The sequence below is a fragment of the Oncorhynchus gorbuscha genome, linkage group LG25 (assembly GCF_021184085.1).
Source record: "Oncorhynchus gorbuscha isolate QuinsamMale2020 ecotype Even-year linkage group LG25, OgorEven_v1.0, whole genome shotgun sequence".
Taxonomy (NCBI): Eukaryota; Metazoa; Chordata; class Actinopteri; order Salmoniformes; family Salmonidae; genus Oncorhynchus; species Oncorhynchus gorbuscha.
This window is the reverse complement of record NC_060197.1, coordinates 48,573,919-48,590,353: the sequence shown is the minus strand read 5'-3', so window position 1 is coordinate 48,590,353 and position 16,435 is coordinate 48,573,919. Positions and strand designations below refer to the sequence as shown.

Genomic DNA, 16,435 nt, shown 5'->3' with positions numbered 1-16,435 from the left:
CTACGCAGACGACACCATTCTGTATACTTCTGTCCCATCATTGGACACTGTGTTAACTAACCTCCAGATGAGCTTCAATGCCATACAACTCTCCTTCTGTGGTCTCCAACTGCTTTTAAATGCTAGTAAAACTAAATGCATGCTTTTCAACCGATTGCTGCCCGCATCCCCGAATAACATCACTACTCTGTAATATGTGGACTACAAATACTTGGTGTCTGGGTAGACTGTAAACTCTCCTTACAGACCCACATCAAACATCTCCAATCCAAAGATAAATCTAGAATTGGCTTCAAATTTCACAACAAAGCCTCCTTCACTCATGCTGCCAAACATACCCTCATAAAACATCCTTCCGATCCTCGACGATCTCATTTACAAAATAGCCTCCAACACTCTACTCAGCAAATTGGATGCAGTCTATCACAGTGCCATCCGTTTTGTCACCAAAGCCCCATATACTACCGACCACTGCAACCTGTATGCTCTCGTTGGCTGGCCCTAGCTTCATATTCGTCGCCAAACCCACTGGCTCCAGGTCATCTACAAGTCTCTGCTAGGCAAAGCCCCGCCTTATCTCAGCTCACTGGTCACGAAAACAACACCCACCTGTAGCACGCGCTCCAGCAGGTATATCTCACTGGTCATCCCCAAAGACAATTCTTCTTTTGGCCACCTCTCCTTCCAGTTCTCTGCTGCCAATGACTGGAACGAACTGCAGAAATCTCTGAAGATGGAGACTCTTACCCGCCTCACTAGCTTTAAGCACCAGCTGTCAAAGCAGCTCACAGATCACTGCACCTGTAAACAGCCCATCTACCTCATCCCCATACTGCATGTATTTATCTTGTACCTTTGCGCCCCTGTATGCACATTCATCTTCTGCACATCTACCATTCCAGTGTTTAATTGCTTTTTTGTAATTATTTTGCCACCCTGGCCTATTTATTGCCTTTACCTCCCTTATCTCACCTCATTTGCACTCAATGTATATAGATTTTTATACTGTATTATTGACTGTATGTTTGTTTTACTCCATGTGTAACTGTGTTGTTGTTTGTGTCAAACTGCTTTGCTTTATCTTGGCCAGGTCGCAGTTGTAAATGAGAACTTGTTCTCAACTGGCCTACCTGGTTAAATAAAGGTGAAATAAAATGTAAAAAAATCCTAGTACCTGATTGCTTAATTAATTCATTAGTGAGGACCACCCTCAACTGGTTGTCTAGGTCTTAATTGGAAGAAAAAACCCCAAAACCCGCAGACACCCAGCCCTCCGCGGAATGAGTCTGACACCCCTTAGATGGAGTAGTTGCTGCTGGGTCGTTTGTCTTTTTGCGGCTGCAAGCTAGCTATTTCCGCTAGCCATTGGTCACGTTTCGCCGTGGGCTCAGCTAGCTAGCTATCACACCGCCTCCTCAATGATGGAAAACAAGTCTCCTATTGCGCAACACAAAATCTGGCGGGAAAATCCAACCTGAAAATGAATATGGCAGCTCACTGTTGTTACTGTCACATTCCATTCCACTAGCAACTTATTGGAGATATACATTTATAAAAAAATGTGTACTATATATATATAAATAAATAAATATATAAAATATATATATAAATATATACATACCGTACATATATATATATACATACCGTACATATATATATATACATACATACCGTACACACACAGTGGGGCAAAAAAGTACTTAGTCAGCCACCAATTGTGCAAGTTCTCCCACTTAAAAAGATGAGGCCTGTAATTGTCATCATAGGTACACTTCAACTATGACAGACAAAACGAGGGGAAAAAAATCCAGAAAATCTCAGACTAGGGCTCTCCAACCCTGTTCTCCATGTAGACTAGGGCTCTCCAACCCTGTTCTCCATGTAGACTAGGGCTCTCCAACCCTGTTCTCCATGTAGACTAGGGCTCTCCAACCCTGTTCTCCATGTAGACTAGGGCTCTCCAACCCTGTTCTCCATGTAGACTAGGGCTCTCCAACCCTGTTCTCCATGTAGACTAGGGCTCTCCAACCCTGTTCTCCATGTAGACTAGGGCTCTCCAGGGCTCTCCAACCCTGTTCTCCATGTAGACTAGGGCTCTCCAACCCTGTTCTCCATGTAGACTAGGGCTCTCCAACCCTGTTCTCCATGTAGACTAGGGCTCTCCAACCCTGTTCTCCATGTAGACTAGGGCTCTCCAACCCTGTTCTTAGTATTAGACTAGGGCTCTCCAACCCTGTTCTCCATGTGCGCTCTCCAACCCTGATTAAGGTTGTAGTATTAGAATCAGGTGCGCTGACAAATCCTGACAGTAGCTCTTCAGGAACAGGGTTGGAGAGCCCCCGATGTAGAACTACCATAAAATAAATATTTTCTATCAATCTTAAACATGCAGACGCCTTGGATTCACAGAATATATTTACATAAACTAAATAGGGCTCTATAGCACCAAAACAGATGCTAGACATTCACATATTCCAAGGTTTATTTGTCCCAATCTAAAATACAGGGGATTGTACACTATTTAATTCTGACTCAAAGAGAACTGGGAAATTCGACAAGAACGTTCTATGGTAAAACAACAAAAAAACACTTATGACCGGTCTAGTACAGTTCAGGGCGTCTCAGGTGTAGAGAGACAAGTGCCAGAAAACTATAGCTACAGATTTCTCTGGTGCAACAATGTGATTTAACCCAAAGATATTTCACACACATCTCATCTATTTCAAGTCTTAGATCTCCATTGAGGGAAGACCTGCACATCTATCACTCCTGTGTAAATTTACTAAATTGTAATTACTTCTCTACCTTCTCTGCCTATTTATTGCCTTACCTCCCCGTGCCATTTGCACAAACTGTATATAGACTTTTTTTCTGTTGTGTTATTGACTGTACGTTTGTTTATCCCATGTGTCTGTGATGTTGTTTACTCCATGTGTAACTCTGGTGTTGTTGTTTACTCCATGTGTAACTGTGTTGTTGTTTATTCCATGTGTAACTCTGTGATGTTTACTCCATGTGTAACTCTGGTGTTGTTGTTTACTCCATGTGTAACTGTGTTGTTGTTTATTCCATGTGTAACTCTGTGATGTTTACTCCATGTGTAACTCTGGTGTTGTTGTTTACTCCATGTGTAACTCTGTGTTGTAGTTTACTCCATGTGTAACTCTGTGTGGTAGTTTATTCCATGTGTAACTCTGTGTTGTTGTTTATGTCACACTGCTTTGCTTCATCAGGTCGCAGTAAATGAGAACTTGTTCTCAACTGGCCTGGTTAAATAAAAAGATGAAAAAAAAAAATAGAAATTGTGGCCTTTGCGGTTAGCCTTCAAAATAAAAGTAGGACATAATTCTACTATATGTAATAATTTGCATTACTGTAATTTAACATACTTTTATTTTGAAAGCAAACCGCAAATTCCACTTGCCACACACACACACACACAATTTTAATAAATGGAGGAGGATTTTCTAAATTAAAAACTGACCACCTTGCAACTGAACACGGGACACTTGAGACTCCGGTTTCCTTGAGTCGAGGACGGCGTCACCGAGTCTGGTTTAGAATTCTCTGTGCTACAACGATCTTTGGTTAAAATCACATTATCTGCTGTAACAATCTGTAATTAAGAAAACCGGTGGTCATGGTGAAAAAAAAAAAGTCCTTTCCCAAAGAAACACACACACAGGAAGACAACACAGTACGATCAGTGTTGTAAAAGGTCAGGGGGTAACATTGTAAAGCTGTAAGGAGAAATGATGTCATGATCAAACTGCCATTCAGCTCCTCCCTCAAGAGTCATCGGCTTGAAATCCAGCATAATGTTTAATCCCACTGGGAGGGTTTAGAGTTCACGGAATACTGCTACAACGACTCGCAGGAATTCTGGTTCTAGAAGCCACTTCAGGAGGAACCCCCGGCATCACCATATTGTCTGAAAGATAAATAAATAAATAAATAAATATATAAATATATATAAATAAATAAATATATATATATCACTATTGTAGTTTGAACAACATGCATAACATCAATATTAGGGTTGACTACTTTGAACATGCTTGCGCAGGCACAGATTACATGTACAATATCTAGCCTAATACAAAACCCAACCCTCATCTTTTGCATAGTGACCAGACTATGTCAAATGTACCTAGGTAGGTAAAGTAGACACTAACAGCTGTAAATAGACACTAACAGGAACAGTTAGACAACAAAAATATATATTAGTAAAAAAAACAGCTTTAGTTTAAGATATTTACAACAATAAATAGTATTATTGTTTCTCCTCACTGTTTGCTAGTAAACTAAGCTAGCTAGCTAGCTTGATATACAATACTGTTATTTACATCGGTTTTGAATCCTATCATTTTGTGCAATGCATCCCCGGTCATAATCATAAACAATTATGTTACATAGCTAGCTAGTAAAATTAAGTTGCCGATGTTACACATTTGCTAACAAAGTTACAAAACGCGAGGTTAAGCGCATAACATGTTAGCAGGCGCCAGGCTGACTAGCTACCCAACTCCAGTCATGTGCTTATATCGCTTCAGTTGGCTGGTTGTAATGTTGTAGCTTTATCTACGACTAAAAAGAGAAGAGGTTTTACAATTCGAGATACAAAATAACTGATTGTAAAACATTTTCTCTTTTTAGTCATAGATATGGCTACCGGTAGTTATTTAGCTAACTTTGCTACCTAGCCAGCTAGCTAACCTACTTAGCCAAGTTAGCAAACAGAAACATAAATTATCCCCCCTCATGTTAGTAAGCAATACACAATATGGATTTCAGTAGATAAACTAAACATAGCTAGCTAGCTAGGTGGCACGCAGGAAAAATAACTTACTTATCTAGGCACCGTATTTGTCCTCTGCCTTCTTGGTGCTGGCCATTGGCTGTAGCTGAGCTTTTAACGTTAGCTAAATCCAACTCTTTGTTTCGAATCCTCTTCGCTATATTCCAGTCGAAAGGCACCATGTAGCTTATAGACCGTAATAAAATGCTCCAATGGTCGAATGTGTTGTTGAGCGAATCGTTTGAAGACATGACTGGTCAGTTCGTTCAGTTCCAAAAGGATTATATTGTTGGTGTCCACTTCCTTTTTTTTCTAAAAGCCCCCCGTGGGGGAGGGACGGGAGTTTTTTTTAAAGCCCCCCGTGGGGGAGGGACGGAAGTTTTTTTTTTAAAGCCCCCCATGGGGGAGGGACGGGAGTTTTTTTTAAAGCCCCCTGTGGGGGAGGGACGGGAGTTTTTTTTTAAAGTTCCCCTTGGGGAGGGACGGGTGTTTTTTTTTAAGCCCCCCTTGGGGAGGGACGGGAGTTTTTTTTAAAGCCCCCCTTGGGGAGGGACGGGAGTTTTTTTTAAAGCCCCCCTTGGGGAGGGACGGGAGCCAGAGCACAAAGATGTAGTCTTTCGGAGACTGGAAAATGTTTTGTATATTTAGTAATGAATCCGCTGATAGAGCCTTTGGACGTCTTTCAGCGATGTTCCTATCGAACGAGGACGACCACAACAAAAACATACGATCCGTATCGCGAAATGCCACGAAAGAAGGACTACATTTATGTTTAGTCTCACACACCCCCATCAATACACTGGAAGTAGTCATCGGGTGTATCATTCAGCGTCCGAAGCCCAGACCCGCATATATATATATACACACACACATATAGAGAGTCATTGTACCATTGTATATATCATACTGTATATATATATACTGAGTATACCAAACATTAGGAACACCTTCCTGATTAAGTTCGCCTTTCTCCTGGGCAATTATGTATGAAACACACCTCACTGTCCTAGAAATGCCTCGGGACACGATGAAAAACAAGCCCAGATTCCCCCAGGTTTAAATTCCCCCTTAACTAATTATATCATACTGTATATCTATCTCTCTATCTCATATCTATCTCTCTATCTCATAGATATCTCTCTATCTCATAGATATCTCTCTATCTCATAGATAGAGAGATAGAGATAGATATGAGTATACCAAACATTAGGAACACCTTCCTAATTAAGTTGCAACCCTCGATCCCTCCGATGTCAACAACTACAGACCAGTATCCCTTCTTTAATTATATCACTGTGTAATGCCCAGCTAACTATATCCTACTGTATATACTTTTCTCTCCAAAACTCTTGAACGTGCCGTCCTTGGCCAGCTCTCTCGCTATCTCTCTCAGAATGACCTTCTTGATCCAAATCAGTCAGGTTTCAAGACTAGTCATTCAACTGAGACTGCTCTTCTCTGTATCACGGAGGCGCTCCGCACTGCTAAAGCTAACTCTCTCTCCTCTGCTCTCATCCTTCTAGACCTATCGGCTGCCTTCGATACTGTGAACCATCAGATCCTCCTCTCCACCCTCTCCAAGTTGAGCATCTCCGGCGCGGCCCACGCTTGGATTGCGTCCTACCTGACAGGTCGCTCCTACCAGGTGGCGTGGCGAGAATCTGTCTCCTCACCACGCGCTCTCACCACTGGTGTCCCCCAGGGCTCTGTTCTAGGCCCTCTCCTATTCTCGCTATACACCAAGTCACTTGGCTCTGTCATAACCTCACATGGTCTCTCCTATCATTGCTATGCAGACGACACACAATTCATCTTCTCCTTTCCCCCTTCTGATGACCAGGTGGCGAATCGCATCTCTGCATGTCCGGCAGACATATCAGTGTGGATGACGGATCACCACCTCAAGCTGAACCTCGGCAAGACGGAGCTGCTCTTCCTCCCGGGGAAGGACTGCCCGTTCCATGATCTCGCCACCACGGTTGACAACTCCATTGTGTCCTCCTCCCAGAGCGCTAAGAACCTTGGCGTGATCCTGGACAACACCCTGTCGTTCTCAACTAACATCAAGGCGGTGGCCCGTTCCTGTAGGTTCATGCTCTACAACATCCGCAGAGTACGACCCTGCCTCACACAGCAAGCGGTGCAGGTCCTAATCCAGGCACTTGTCATCTCCCGTCTGGATTACTGCAACTCGCTGTTGGCTGGGCTCCCTGCCTGTGCCATTAAACCCCTACAACTCATCCAGAACGCCGCAGCCCGTCTGGTGTTCAACCTTCCCAAGTTCTCTCACGTCACCCCGCTCCTCCGCTCTCTCCACTGGCTTCCAGTTGAAGCTCGCATCCGCTACAAGACCATGGTGCTTGCCTACGGAGCTGTGAGGGGAACGGCACCTCAGTACCTACAGGCTCTGATCAGGCCCTACACCTAAAACAAGGGCACTGCGTTCATCCACCTCTGGCCTGCTCGCCTCCCTACCACTGAGGAAGTACAGTTCCCGCTCAGCCCAGTCAAAACTGTTCGCTGCTCTGGCCCCCCAATGGTGGAATAAACTCCCTCACGACGCCAGGACAGCGGAGTCAATCACCACCTTCCGGAGACACCTGAAACCCAACCTCTTTAAGGAATACCTAGGATAGGATAAAGTAATCCTTCTACCCCCCCCCATAAAAGATTTAGATGCACTATTGTAAAGTGGCTGTTCCACTGGATGTCATAAGGTGAATGCACCAATTTGTAAGTCGCTCTGGATAAGAGCGTCTGCTAAATGACTTAAATGTAAATGTATATACTAGAGTTAACTAATTATATCACTGTGTAATGTACAGCTAACTATATCCTACTGTATATACTAGAGTTAACTAATTATAGCAAACTGTATATATAGTTAAAGTGGCAATGTGTCACGTCAAAGTCTAAGAAAAGGATCTGATCTATGTTCTAACAGGTGAAAAGACAATATTTATGGAAATATTGTCTCTATACTAGATTATTATAGATGTTACAATGACTCTCTATACTATACTAGATTATTATAGATGTTACAATGACTCTCTATACTAGATTATTATAGATGTTACAATGACTCTCTATACTAGATTATTATAGATGATACAATGACTCTACACTATACTAGATTATTATAGATGTTACAATGACTCTCTATACTAGATTATTAGATGTTACAATGACTCTCTATACTAGATTATTATAGATGTTACAATGACTCTCTATACTATACTAGATTATAGATGTTACAATGACTCTCTATACTAGATTATAGATGTTACAATGACTCTCTATACTAGATTACTATAGATGTTACAATGACTCTCTATACTAGATTATTATAGACGTTACAATGACTCTCTACACTAGATTATTATAGATGTTACAATGACTCTCTATACTAGATTATTATAGATGTTACAATGACTCTCTATACTAGATTATTATAGATGTTACAATGACTCTCTACACTATACTAGATTATTATAGATGTTACAATGACTCTCTATACTATACTAGATTATTATAGATGTTACAATGACTCTCTATACTATACTAGATTATTATAGATGTTACAATGACTCTCTACACTAGATTATTATAGATATTACAATGACTCTCTACACTAGATTATTATAGATGTTACAATGACTCTCTATACTATACTAGATTATTATAGATGTTACAATGACTCTCTATACTATACTAGATTACTATAGATGTTACAATGACTCTCTACACTAGATTATTATAGATGTTACAATGACTCTCTATACTAGATTATTATAGACGTTACAATGACTCTCTATACTAGATTATTATAGATGTTACAATGACTCTCTATACTAGATTATAGATGTTACAATGACTCTCTATACTAGATTACTATAGATGTTACAATGACTCTCTATACTAGATTATTATAGACGTTACAATGACTCTCTACACTAGATTATTATAGATGTTACAATGACTCTCTATACTAGATTATTATAGATGTTACAATGACTCTCTATACTAGATTATTATAGATGTTACAATGACTCTCTACACTATACTAGATTATAGATGTTACAATGACTCTCTATACTATACTAGATTATTATAGATGTTACAATGACTCTCTATACTATACTAGATTATTATAGATGTTACAATGACTCTCTACACTAGATTATTATAGATATTACAATGACTCTCTACACTAGATTATTATAGATGTTACAATGACTCTCTATACTATACTAGATTATTATAGATGTTACAATGACTCTCTATACTATACTAGATTACTATAGATGTTACAATGACTCTCTACACTAGATTATTATAGATGTTACAATGACTCTCTATACTAGATTATTATAGATGTTACAATGACTCTCTACACTATACTAGATTATTATAGATGTTACAATGACTCTCTATACTATACTAGATTAATATAGATGTTACAATGACTCTCTACACTATACTAGACTATTTTGTCACAAACTGAAATTAGACAAACTATTTTGAGCTTTAGCAACCAGGAAATGGTGGATGGATTTCTACATCGTGTAACTATGATATTCGTTAATGTATATAGAGTTAACTAATGAAATAAAGAAACGAGTTGCTGATTTCTCTTACTTTTCATCGGTAGACTTGTTGGTTTGGCTCAGTTCCTTGGAGTCGTCCAGCAGAGCATCTTTCTCCGTTAGAACGGTGACGGTCTGGCCTTTGATGGTCAGGTTCTTACAGCTAGCCAGCTTCTTAGCATCCTCCTCCCTCTCAAACAACACGGATGCCTAGAGAGAGGGATGGAGGGAGCAGAGAGAGAGAGAGAAGAGGGAGGGTGGCGGGAGGAGAGAGAGAGAGGGAGGGTGGCGGGAGGAGAGAGAGAGAGGGAGGGTGGCGGGAGGAGAGAGAGAGAGGGAGGGTGGCGGGAGGAGAGAGAGAGAGGGAGGGTGGCGGGAGGAGAGAGAGAGGGGAGGGTGGCGGGAGGAGAGAGAGAGAGGGAGGGTGGCGGGAGGAGAGAGAGAGGGGGGAGGGTGGCGGGAGGAGAGAGAGAGAGGGGGGTGGCGGGAGGAGAGAGAGAGGGGGTGGCGGGAGGAGAGAGAGAGAGGGGGGTGGCGGGAGGAGAGAGAGAGAGGGAGGGTGGCAGGAGGAGAGAGAGAGAGGAGGGTGGCAGGAGGAGAGAGAGGGAGGGTGGCGGGAGGAGAGAGAGAGGGGGGGTGGCAGGAGGAGAGAGAGAGGGGGTGGCGGAGGAGAGAGAGAGGGGGGTTTGCGGGAGGAGAGAGAGAGGGGGGTGGCGGGAGGAGAGAGAGAGGGAGGGAGGGGGATTAGTTGAGTCTTTGGACATGACGGGGAACATTAACTAAGGGGAAGACCGGTGTTTGTAAATACCTGAGAGAGAGAGGGGGGTACCTGCTGGCCTTGAGGAGAGAGAGAGATTGGGGTGGCATCTGGAGAAGAGGGAGGGTGGCAGGAGGAGAGAGATGGCCTGGCAGGGGGGAGAGGGGGGGTGGCAGGGGGAGAGAGAGAGGGTGGCAGGGGGGGAGAGGGAGGGTGGCAGGAGGAGAGAGAGTACCTGGTAGGGTGGCAGGAGGAGAGAGTGGGAGGGTGGCAGGAGGAGAGAGAGGGAGGGTGGCAGGAGGAGAGAGAGGGAGGGTTTAGTTTATTAGACCACTCGTTTATTTTTTTTTTAATACACCAAAACCAATATGAAGAGGAGCGGAGGAGGAAGAGAGATGTATTTGTGGTTGATTAGTTGAGTCTTTGGACATGACGGGGAACATTAACGAAGGGGAAGACCGGTGTTTGGAAATACCTGGTTTATGGCCTTGAGCTATAGGAACGATTGGGGTTCGGACATCTGGTAAGATACAGTACCTGCTGTATGGCCTTGAGCTATAGGAACGATTGGGGTTCGGGGGAACTCCGGACATCTGGTAAGATACAGTACCTGCTGTATGGGCTTGAGCTGGATGACTGTGTTGATCTTTCCGAATGGTTCCACGGCCTTCACCACCTCATCATGAGCTGTGTTTTGGGGGATATTCTTCAGTCTTAACAGAGCGGAGGTCCCTGGTGCTCCCTTCTTCTTAGTCTAGAGAGAGAAAGAGAGCGAGACCAGACTGTTATTGGTAGTGAGCTGTGTGTAAGTGGGGGATATTCTTTAGTGTTGGTAGTGGGGATATCCTTTAGTGTTGGTAGTGGGGATATTCTTTAGTGTTGGTAGTGGGGATATTCTTTAGTGTTGGTAGAGGGATATTCTTTAGTGTTGGTAGTGAGTGTGGGATATTCTTTAGTGTTGGTAGTGGGGATATTCTTTAGTGTTGGTAGAGGGGATATTCTTTAGTGTTGGTAGTGGGGATATTCTTTAGTGTTGGTAGTGGGGATATTCTTTAGTGTTGGTAGTGGGGATATTCTTTAGTGTTGGTAGTGGGGATATCCTTTAGTGTTGGTAGTGGGGATATCCTTTAGTGTTGGTAGTGGGGATATCCTTTAGTGTTGGTAGTGGGGATATTCTTTAGTGTTGGTAGTGGGGATATTCTTTAGTGTTGGTAGTGGGGATATTCTTTAGTGTTGGTAGTGGGGATATTCTTTAGTGTTGGTAGTGGGGATATTCTTTAGTGTTGGTAGTGGGGATATTCTTTAGTGTTGGTAGTGGGGATATTCTTTAGTGTTGGTAGTGGGGATATTCTTTAGTGTTGGTAGTGGGGATATTCTTTAGTGTTGGTAGTGGGGATATTCTTTAGTGTTGGTAGTGGGGATATTCTTTAGTGTTGGTAGTGGGGATATTCTTTAGTGTTGGTAGTGGGGATATTCTTTAGTGTTGGTAGTGGGGATATTCTTTAGTGTTGGTAGTGGGGATATTCTTTAGTGTTGGTAGTGGGGATATTCTTTAGTGTTGGTAGTGGGGATATTCTTTAGTGTTGGTAGTGGGGATATTCTTTAGTGTTGGTAGTGGGGATATTCTTTAGTGTTGGTAGTGGGGATATTCTTTAGTGTTGGTAGTGGGGATATTCTTTAGTGTTGGTAGTGGGGATATTCTTTAGTGTTGGTAGTGGGGATATTCTTTAGTGTTGGTAGAGGGATATTCTTTAGTGTTGGTAGTGGGGATATTCTTTAGTGTTGGTAGGGGGATATTCTTTAGTGTTGGTAGGGGGATATTCTTTAGTGTTGGTAGTGGGGATATCCTTTAGTGTTGGTAGTGGGGGGATATTCTTTAGTGTTGGTAGTGGGGATATTCTTTAGTGTTGGTAGTGGGGGATATCCTTTAGTGTTGGTAGTGGGGATATTCCCTTTAGTGTTGGTAGTGGGGATATTCTTTAGTGTTGGTAGTGGGGGATATTCTTTAGTGTTGGTAGTGGGGGATATTCTTTAGTGTTGGTAGTGGGGGGATATTCTTTAGTGTTGGTAGTGGGGGATATTCTTTAGTGTTGGTAGTGGGGGATATTCTTTAGTGTTGGTAGTGGGGGATATTCTTTAGTGTTGGTAGTGGGGGATATTCTTTAGTGTTGGTAGTGGGGGATATTCTTTAGTGTTGGTAGTGGGGATATTCTTTAGTGTTGGTAGTGGGGGGATATTCTTTAGTGTTGGTAGTGGGGGATATTCTTTAGTGTTGGTAGTGGGGGGATATTCTTTAGTGTTGGTAGTGGGGGGATATTCTTTAGTGTTGGTAGTGGGGGATATTCTTTAGTGTTGGTAGTGGGGATATTCTTTAGTGTTGGTATTGGGGGATATTCTTTAGTGTTGGTAGTGGGGGGATATTCTTTAGTGTTGGTAGTGGGGGATATTCTTTAGTGTTGGTAGTGGGGATATTCTTTAGTGTTGGTAGAGGGGATATTCTTTAGTGTTGGTAGAGGGGATATTCTTTAGTGTTGGTAGTGGGGATATTCTTTAGTGTTGGTAGTGGGGATATTCTTTAGTGTTGGTAGTGGGGATATTCTTTAGTGTTGGTAGTGGGGATATTCTTTAGTGTTGGTAGTGGGGATATTCTGTAGTGTCAAATGCCTGAAGAGTCACAATGACAGCTCAAAGAGACACATGTTATGTGTTATTTCATAGTTCTGAAGTCTTCACTATTCTACAATGTAGAAAATAGTAAAAATAAAGAAAAACCCTGGAATGAGTAGGTGTGTCCAAACTTTTGACTGGTACTGTGCGAGATAAACACACACACACACACACACACACACACACACTTCAGATCCCCAGAGTTGTTCCACATTCTGTTAACTAGTCTAAAATGGATTAAAAGGAAAGAAAATCCTCAATCTACACACAATACCCCCTAAATGACCAAACCAAAAACAGGTTTAAAATGATTTTTTTTAATACAATTTGCAAAACAAACACATTTATTTTTACATAAGTATTCAGACCTTTTGCTATGAGACATCCTGAGCTCAGATGAAAATGAGATGAAATTGATCTCAGGTGCATCCTGTTTCCATTGATCATCATTGAGATGTTTCTACAACCTGATTGGAGTCCACCTGTGGTAAATTCAATTGATTGGACATGATTTGGAAAGGCACACACCTGTCACCTGTCTACATGAGGTTCCACAGTTGACAGTGCACGTCAGAGCAAAAACGAAGCCATGAGTTTGAAGGAATTGTCCATAGATCTCAGAGACAGGATTGTGTCGAGGCACAGATCTGGGGAAGGGTACCAAAAATGTCTGCAGTCCCCAAGAACAGTGGCCTCCATCATTCTTAAATGGAAGAAGTTTGGAACCACCAAGACTCTTCCTAGAGCGGGACGCCCAGCCAAACTGAGCAATCTGGAAAGAAGGGCCTTGGTCAGGGAGGTGAGCAAGCACACGATGGTCCCTCTGACAGAGCTCCAGAGTTCCTCTGTGGAGAAGGGAGAACCTTCCAGAAGGACAACCATCTCTGCAGCACTCCACCAATCAGGCCTTTATGGTAGAGAGGCCAGACACTCCTCAGTAAAAGGAACATGACAGCCCGCTTGGAGTTTGCCAAAAGGCACCTCAAGGACTCTCAGACCATGAGAAACAAGATTCTCTGGTCAGATGAAACCAAGATTGAAGTATTTGGCCTGAATGCCAAGTTTCACATCTGGAGGAAACCTGGCACCATCCCGGTGGTGGCAGCATCATGATGTGGGGATGTTTTTCAGCAGCAGGGATTGGGAGACTAGTCCGGATCGAAGGAAAGATGAACGGAGCAAAGTACAGAGAGATCCTTGATGAAAACCTGCTCCAGAGCGCTCAGGACCTCAGACTGGGGAGAAGGTTCACCTTCCAACAGGACAACAACCCTAAGCACACAGCCAAGACAATACAGGAGTGGCTTCGGGACAAGTCTCTGAATGTCCTTGAGTAGCCCTGCCAGAGCCCGGACTTGAACTCTTGAACTCTATCGAACATCTCTGGAGAGACCTGAAAATAGCTGTGCAGCGACGCTCCCCATCCAACCTGACAGAGCTTGAGAGGATCTTCAGAGAAGAATGGGAGAAACTCCCCAAATACAGGTGTGCCAAGGTTGTAGTGTCATACTCAAGAAGAGTCAAGGCTGTAGTCATATACAAATTATAATATATTTTTTTTAACAGACACTGCCAGTGACTTCCACTATTTGTCTGTTGTCATAATCATCTATATGAGCATTAGGCTGACCCAGTGGGCCACAGACGCCGCCCCCCCTACCAAGATGGTCCAGCCCGGTTCTGATGTCAAACACCATCCAGCTATTTGTCATCTGGAGAAGTCAAACCTCTCCAGTGACTTTAAAAAAATGGGAAAAACTAGCGCCGGCTGTGCCGCAAAGCATCAACCGTACCAAAACTACTCCGTCACCCTAGTCAGGCCTTTTTTACGGCGGGAGTTCAAATGGGGGTTAAAGTTGTTAAAGGAGTTCAAATGGGGGTTAAAGTTGTTAAAGGAGTTCAAATGGGGGTTAAAGTTGTTAAAAGAGTTCAAATGGGGGTTAAAGTTGTTAAAAGAGTTCAAATGGGGGTTAACCTGTTAATCCTACCCCCTAATTTTTCGAACATTCTGTTAAAAATCGTGCAACATTTCAGCTCCCTGCTACTCATGCCAGGAATATAGTATATGCATATGATTAGTATGTGTGGATAGAAAACACTCAGACGTTTATAAAACTGGTTAAATCACGGCCGTGACTATAACAGAACGTGCGTTTCATCGAAAAGCGCAGGAAAATCTGATCACTGAATATGGAAATATATATCCATGCGCGACTTGAACCCATTGATAAAGGTGAACCACATTTAATGGGGCTGAGGTTGCAATACCTACAGCTTCCACACGTTGTCTAGAGTCTTGTCATTTGCCTAGGCTTTGTTTCTTGGTCAAACAGACGCAAGGCAACGCATTTCCTCCGGTCTCCGACCGGATATTTTGGTTGAGAATTACCCGGACATTATTTCCAGACGGACAGCTAAAGAATATACTTCGCCTCGTGATCAATTTGATCGCTTATTAACGTTTAATAATACCTAAAGTTGCATTACAAAAGTATTTCGAAGTGTTTTGTGAAAGTTTATCGGCGACTTTTTTGATTTAAAAAAATGACGTTACGTTATAAGACGCTATTTTTTTCCGTTTATCACACAGTCTTCATAGATCGATATCTAGGCTATATATGGACCGATTTAATCGAAAAAAAGACCCAATAGTGATTATGGGACATCTAGGAGTGCCAACAAAGAAGATGGTCAAAGGTAATGAATGTTTTATATTTTATTTGTTAAAGTTGTTCGGAGACCGCCATTTTTAGGAAGCCGCCGCCACGATGCGAACGCTGACCGCTCAGTACTATGGGAGTGACAATGACATCATCACGATGACATCATCACGATCAGCTGTCTGAAGGTCTTCACCATGTGGAAGATCCCCCATCTTATCAGTCTTATTAAAAATAAAAAAAAATTAACACACACAAAAAGGCATACCTTGGAAGGAGCTGAGCTGGACGATTTGAAGGATGATTTGGAGGGCGAGGAGGATTTCTTGTTTGATGTCCTCCCAGATCCAGTGCCTGCCTTGCCACCCTTGGACGTTCCCGTTTCAGTCTTCCGGGAGGAGGAGCGGCCTCCCTTGCCGGCACCTCCTTTGGCAGAAGTGGCTCCTTTCTTTTTGGCGAGCTCGGCCAGGAGAGCAGGGGCCAGGGACTGCATCAGAACTTCTAGACTGGTGTTCTTAGTCAGGGAGAGGCCAGCTGGAATACAAAGGCATGGATCAAAGAGAAGCCGGCTGGAAGGAGAGGGGGAGAGAGGCCGGCTGGAAGGAGAGAGGCCGGCTGGAAGGAGAGGGCGAGAGAGGCCCGGCTGGAAGGAGAGGGCGAGAGAGGCCCGGCTGTAAAGAGAGAGCGAGAGAGGCCCGGCTGTAAGGAGAGGGCGAGAGAGGCCCGGCTGTAAGGAGAGGGCGAGAGAGGCCCGGCTGTAAGGAGAGGGCGAGAGAGGCCCGGCTGTAAGGAGAGGGGGAGACAGGGGGAGAGAGGCCGGCTGGAAGGAGAGGCCGGCTGGAAGGAGAGGGGGTGACATGGGGAGAGAGGCCAGCTGGAAGGAGAAGGGGAGACATTGGGTCAGGGTGTGAGAGATAAGTAATGTACTGGTTCTCTTGACCAGAGTGTAGAAGAATGAATCAATGTG

At 43.3% G+C, this 16,435-nt stretch overlaps 1 protein-coding gene across 2 annotated transcripts in view; it reads right to left on the bottom strand.

Annotated features, from left to right (window-relative positions):
* The window catches only part of LOC124013923 (zinc finger protein 638-like), a 96,967-nt gene that overhangs the window by 34,499 nt on the left and 46,033 nt on the right, over positions 1–16,435 (bottom strand). For both annotated transcript variants that reach the window (XM_046328493.1, XM_046328492.1), the window contains exons 7-9: positions 15,737–16,002; positions 10,752–10,895; positions 9,437–9,594 (exon numbers count right to left, since the gene is read on the bottom strand). In XM_046328493.1, coding sequence (XP_046184449.1) covers positions 9,437–9,594; positions 10,752–10,895; positions 15,737–16,002 — 568 coding nt within the window. The remainder of the gene's footprint in view (positions 1–9,436; positions 9,595–10,751; positions 10,896–15,736; positions 16,003–16,435) is intronic.